Source organism: Oratosquilla oratoria, chromosome 1, assembly GCF_046742065.1.
Source record: "Oratosquilla oratoria isolate Oo_2021 chromosome 1, ASM4674206v1, whole genome shotgun sequence".
In the NCBI taxonomy this organism is placed as follows: domain Eukaryota; kingdom Metazoa; phylum Arthropoda; class Malacostraca; order Stomatopoda; family Squillidae; genus Oratosquilla; species Oratosquilla oratoria.
Window position 1 is genome coordinate 3188004 of NC_134777.1, and position 6245 is coordinate 3194248.

At 42.0% G+C, this 6245-nt stretch overlaps 1 protein-coding gene across 1 annotated transcript; it reads left to right on the top strand.

The window, feature by feature from the left end:
• The first annotated feature begins 1554 nt into the window (after positions 1–1554).
• On the top strand, positions 1555–5910 carry LOC143031638 (uncharacterized). The gene is made up of 4 exons (XM_076195747.1): positions 1555–1693; positions 1778–2061; positions 2176–5505; positions 5725–5910. Exons 1-4 carry the CDS (start codon positions 1555–1557, stop codon positions 5908–5910), a joined length of 3939 nt encoding a protein of 1312 aa, XP_076051862.1.
• The last annotated feature ends 335 nt before the right edge of the window (positions 5911–6245 follow it).

Here is a 6245-nt window from a genome sequence, read left to right on the forward strand (position 1 = left end):
GAAAGAGGGCCAGCCTACCTGGCCACTGCAGGAATCAGCCAGTGTCTCGTGCCCAAAATCTTTGCCCTAGGCTTCTCTTTTCCGTAATTTCTCCGCACAACAATTCACATGGCATTCATGGAACGCATGAAGTCGCCTTGTGGAATGAAGGACTGGTCTAACTGCTCTGCCGCCTTTCAAGTTTACAACCCACCTTCCACTCCCACACTTCAGATTATAAGATCAATAAAAATCTTAACTATTATGAGGACTATTAAGAGAAAAATCCAATATCTAATCCATTGATCAGTCCCCAAACAAAACAATAGCCCAATTTTGGAATACTTCTACATCAAATCCCCGTCCTTTACACACACTTTCAAAAATGGTCACCAAATGCTTCAGTCTCTCCTATGAATTACCCGCAAGCGCAGTATCACCCATAATCAACAATTGGTTTACCTGCCACTTCCCTCTACCCCTACCTTCTAACCTCTACATAGCACTGTTGCACTTGCCTCCCTTACCATCCCTTCCATATATATATTGTTATGCAAGAGTGCATTTTTTCTATGATAAACTATGTATTATGTAAATTATGTATTGTGTATGTATTATGTACTATGTATGAAACTATGTATTATGTAAATTATGTATTGTGTATGTATTATGTACTATGTATGAAACTATGTATTATGTATGAAACCATGTACTATGCAAGTTTATTGTCCGTTCGCCTTCAACGACTACTGTCGTCTGCTAGGTGATACGTTGTTCGAAAGTACGATGAATGTATTCCTTGTATGGTGGTGTAATGTGAATGCTTAAACGCACTAGTACATGAATAATTATATGTAATCGTCATGTACAGTCAGATATAAAATTGTATCTTGTAACAAAGAATGTGGATGCCTTTAGTTTTGCTTTATTGGTGGCCGAAGGTGACGTGGGCGGTCGGCCAGGTGAGTGAGTTGGAGTTGTCTGGAGGGACCGGGCTAGTAAGAACTGGTGAGAATACCCTGTGTCAAGTAAGATTAAACATTTTTAGTTCCAGTGCAGTTAGGTCTCTAGTGATTAAATTTAACTTTGATTATTATATTTCGTGTGTGTCTGTCTATATGGTAATGGTTATACTTGTGCAAGATCTTTATTTTTTTTAATACTCTTGTTAAAAGCTACCGGCTTTTCCATGTTTCAATTCTCATTCGCCGGCAGCATCTTATTCTAAATTGGAATTGTTCTGTCATGCTTAAGCCCCCATTTATAATTAAATCTATTTTCCTTTGTTGCTCTTTATTTGAAACAATATAAGAAACAGTTGACTGGTAATTACGCATAACTTAAGGGCCCAAGTCCTCTCTCAGCTAATTCGGACTTTGTTACGCCATATTGGGGCCCTCAATCGGAATACTCGGGGATCATCGTGCCCTGGGAAGTCGTGGCATAACAAAATGGTGGAGATGCGGGGCAACATATAAATTGAAGGTACACCATATAACTGAAGGTAACGTATAGATTGAAGGTACCATATAAAGTGAAGGTACTATATAATACCGGGTACTATAGTGTGGTATTATGATTGCACGTATTGTGATTGTGCGGCGATCGTACTATATGTGGGGTACCATATTGTGCAACGAGTGTATTATACAGAAAAGGTATCGTACTATAAAGTATAAGTACAGCGGTGTAGTATTAGTGCGGTATACTTGCAGTGAATAATAATTGCTTACTGTTTCTTGAGTATTTAACCATTGTTTATGAACATTGTATTAATTAGGTTATAATTCCTCGCTAGCTGATATGGAGTCTTTTGACATTGCCCAATTCATTAAGGATCCTGGGCTTGCCCTTTTGCAGAACTGTGAAATACTTAAGGATGACTGGATAGCTTTGGCTAGGTTTTACAAGGTTCAAATCACAGGTAAATCTAACAAGGCTGATATTAAGAAAGCAGTCATTCAAGATTTGATCTCGAAAAAAATTCTGGAGGATAGTGCCAAGGCATTGTGTGACATGGAGCTTCAAGGAGAGACGGAGAGAGATGAGGATAAAGCAGAAATTACTAAGATGGAGTTGGAGGTAGAGAAAGAGAGGATAGCTCTAGAGAAATTTAAAGTAGAGAAGGAGTTGGAGAAGGAGTTGGAGAAGGAGAGGATAGCACTTGAAAGGCTCAAGGTCGAGACAAACTTGAAGTTTGCAATGATGGAGAAGCAGGGTGCCCAAGGGTTGTTGGAACCTACATTTGATATAAACAGCGTAGTACGCCTTGTCCCTACTTTCCTAGAGGGTGACCCGGAGGAGTTTTTCGAGCAGTTCGAAAGTTTGGCAACCACCCTCTCCTGGCCTAAGCCATATTGGTGTGTGCTGGTACAAACGGCCTTAGTGGGTAAGGCTCGTTCATCGTATTTATCCTTGTCCTCTGAAGATCAGAGCCAGTATTCGGTAGTGAAGGATACAGTGTTGAAGGCATACTTATGCACTCCAGAATTTTATAGACAAAAGTTTAGAAACTGTTTTAGAGGAAACCACCAGTCATACCTCGAGTATGGTAACAGTGTTAATAGATTATTTAATAGATGGCTATCAGCTAGCGGAATTGAAACTTATGAGGAGTTAAAGGAACTAATTGCACTGGAACAGTATGTTAAGGGTATTCCACCGGACGTTCGAACCTATTTGCTAGAAAAGGAAGTAAGTAGAATTGATCGAGCTGCCACATTGGCGGAAAATTATACATTAACGCATAAATCAAGTAAGCCTCCTTCCCCTCCAGGCATTTCTCAACCTCAAGAGGGAAAGGTACACAAGGGTAAAGGTACCTGGACCCTGGGTAAAAGCAATACAGATGTGTCAAAAATTGGTTGCTTTTACTGTAAAAAATTTGGGCACGTAAGGGCAAGGTGTCCTGAGTTGACTAGAGAGAAACGTGTTGCTAATGTAACTTTGCTTTCTGCAGATGTAAAGGAAAAAGGGGATCCTGATGTGGGAAGAGAACGCAGTCTGTTTAACCCATTTGTATTCCCTGGTACAGTGTCTGTCGAGGAGGATGGGCCCGGAGTGTCTGTAACTGTGTTGCGAGACACTGCTGCATCGCTCAGTATGGTATTACAAAGCGCTGTTCCTGACGTAGAACAGGCGTTGACGGGTGAGCATGTATTGATAAAGGGCGTTGGGGGTACGATGACGGTTCCCCTGTGTAAGTTGTTCCTCCGAACCGAATTATTATCTCGGCCTGTGTTGGTTGGAGTTGGAGAGACTTTACCTGTTGAGGGAGTGAGTTTCTTGCTAGGAAATGATATAGCGGGAAAGTTAATTGTGCCTAATCCCGTGGTGAGTACGACTCCACTGGAATGGGATCCTGCCGAGGGTTTGGAAAGCGAGTGTGGAGATATTTTTCCAGCATGCGCAGTTACTCGCAGCCAGGCAAGGATGAAAACCAGTGAAGAAACTGCTGATATGGATATTAGTAGTTTGTTTAATGTAGATTCTAGTACAGGACCTGCTGTTAAGCCAGATGAACTTGCTGATCGTGATGTGGATTCGCCTAGTCCCGGGGTTCTGCCGTGCAGTCTGTCTAGCGATAAAGTGAATGAAGCGCAGAGTAATGTAAGTGAACGTGTGGATATAAGTGTTCTCCCAATGACTCGTAGTAATCTGATATCTGCCCAGAAAGCTGATAGGACATTAATCCCATTATTTGCAAGGGCCATACAAGAGAAGGACATCTCAAATGAAGCTACATGTTATTATACGCGTAATGATGTACTAATGAGAAAATATAGACCGCCAGATGTTCCTGCAAATGAGAGTTGGTGCGAGTTTCATCAGGAGAAAGTCATCAGTTTTTCACATGACTACATAGGAGGACATCTGGGTGTGCAGAAAACTTTGGACAAGATTATCAAGTACTTCTATTGGCCTGGTATCCATAGACAAGTAGCACAATATTGTAAAACATGTGAAACATGCCAGTTGGTAGGTAAGCCTAACATTGTTATTCCTCCTGCACCGTTGCAACCTATTCCTGTAGTGCCGGAACCTTTTACCCATGTGATAATTGATGTCGTGGGCCCCCTTCCTAAAACCAAAAAGGGGCATCTGTACATGTTAACCCTAATGTGCACTACCACCAGGTATCCAGAGGCCATTCCACTGCGTTCCATTACAGCCAGGACTGTGTTGCCAGCCTTAACAAAGTTCTTCACCCTATTCGGAATACCGAAGATTGTGCAGTCCGACAGAGGTACCAATTTTGTATCAAATATCTTCAGGCAAGTAATGTCTCTTCTTGGGATTAAACAATATATTGCATCTGCTTATCATGCCCAAAGCCAAGGAGCCTTGGAACGTTTTCATGGAACCTTTAAAACAATGTTAGCAAAGTATGGTCATGAGACTGGAAATGAGTGGGATGTGGGTTTGCCATTCCTTCTATATGCGATCAGATGTGCTAAGCAATCTAGTCTCGGGTTTTCTCCAAGTGAACTATTGTTTGGCAGAGACATAAGAGGACCCATGAAGCTACTCCATGAGAGCTGGATAGACTTGGAGCATGCCGATAACTTGTCTGAGTATGTGTCTAAGTTAAAGGAAAACCTAGATGTGGTACACAGGTTTGCACAATGTAATTTAAAACTAAGTCAAGAAAAGATGAAGGAAAATTATGATAAAGATGCAGTAGAACGTAACTTTGAGGTTGGGGATGAAGTTCTGTTGTTCTTGCCCGTAAGAAAGTGTCCATTACAAGCAAGGTACAAGGGACCTTTCAGAGTTATAGGTAAACGGGGAGATTTGAACTATGTGATATCCACTCCTGATCACAGAAAAACAAAAAGGTTAGTACATGTAAACTTGATTAAGAAGTACCATAGAAGAGACTCGGGAAGTGCTGCTAAGACAGAGGAGAAGGTAGATGGTACTGTAAATAGTTTAGAAGTTGTGGAGATGCAAAGTGAAGACGACCTTGATAAAATTCCTGTAGGTAACAAACTCAAGAATTCTGATGTCCTTGCTAATCTAAATAGTAAGTTGTATCATTTGTCTGACAGCCAACAGTCAGATGTTTCAGAATTACTGCAAGAGTTTGTGGAAATCTTTGGAGATGTGCCGAGACCAACGACTGAGGCAGTTCATCATATTGAACTAGTGGAAGGTGCCGCCCCGGTAAGAGAAAAGCCCTATAGAATGTCCCCCCATAAGGCAGCTATTCTCCAGAAAGAGGTAACATTTCTTCTTGATAATCACTTAGCAGAGCCAAGTAAGAATGACTGGGCTGCTCCATGTATTCTTGTGCCAAAAGGAAATGGGGAGTATAGAATGTGTACTGATTACAGAAAACTTAATGCACTTACCAAGGCTGACAACTTCCCTCTTCCTCGCATAGATGACTTAATTGACTCAATCGGCAAGGCCAAAATTATAACTAAATTAGATCTAATGAGTGGCTACTATCAGATGCCACTGTCTGAGGAGGCAAAACGTGTGTCAAGTTTCATAACACCTAGTGGACTATATCAATACAAAGTAACTTCATTTGGCTTACGGAATGCACCCGCAAAGTTTTCACGTCTAATGTCTAATGTTATTGCAGGCTTGGAAGGTGTGTGTGTGTACATCGATGATCTGTGCGTGTATTCTCAGACGTGGGAGGAACACTTGATTTCCCTGAGGTCCTTGTTCGAGAGGTTAAGGAAGGCTAGGTTGACTGTCAATCTAATGAAGACTGAGTTTGCTCATGCAAAGGTGACCTTTTTAGGCCATGAGGTGGGTTACGGTACGGTTGCACCTATGCACGCCAAGGTTGAAGCCATAGAGGCTTTAGCTGCTCCTGCCAACCGTAAAGCAGTCCAGCGTTTCTTAGGTGTAGCAGGTTATTATCGGAGATTCTGCCCTAATTTCAGTCAACTTGCTAAACCACTCACTGACTAGACTTCACGGTTGGACACGGTAGGTGGCGGTTGCTTGGATAAGCTCTACTACTGACCCCCGTTTTTCGCAAGATATACGGTGTTCCTATTATTCGGAGTTGGCCGGAGGCCGTGTTAAAACCCAGTGCATCGTACAGTGTTATCAGTGAACTTGATTATTGTGGAACTTAGCCGAAATAGTGATTTATACTCGGGGAGGGCCTCCCTGATCGAATTCCTCACATCTGCGCATGCGCAGTGCGAGGTGTTTGACACAGGTACCCACATCATGGCCACATCACTCACCTGGTAAAACTGCTCAAGTCACAAATACTGCAAACTTGCCTCGTAAAATGG

Bases quoted from the DNA above. Each gene is read 5' to 3' on its own strand.
- LOC143031638 (XM_076195747.1), top strand. From the start codon at position 1,555: ATGATTGCACGTATTGTGATTGTGCGGCGATCGTACTATATGTGGGGT. The intron at 2,062-2,175 runs GTAGAGAAAGAG...ACAAACTTGAAG, and splicing joins TTACTAAGATGGAGTTGGAG to TTTGCAATGATGGAGAAGCA. The intron at 5,506-5,724 runs GTAACTTCATTT...GCTCATGCAAAG, and splicing joins GTGGACTATATCAATACAAA to GTGACCTTTTTAGGCCATGA.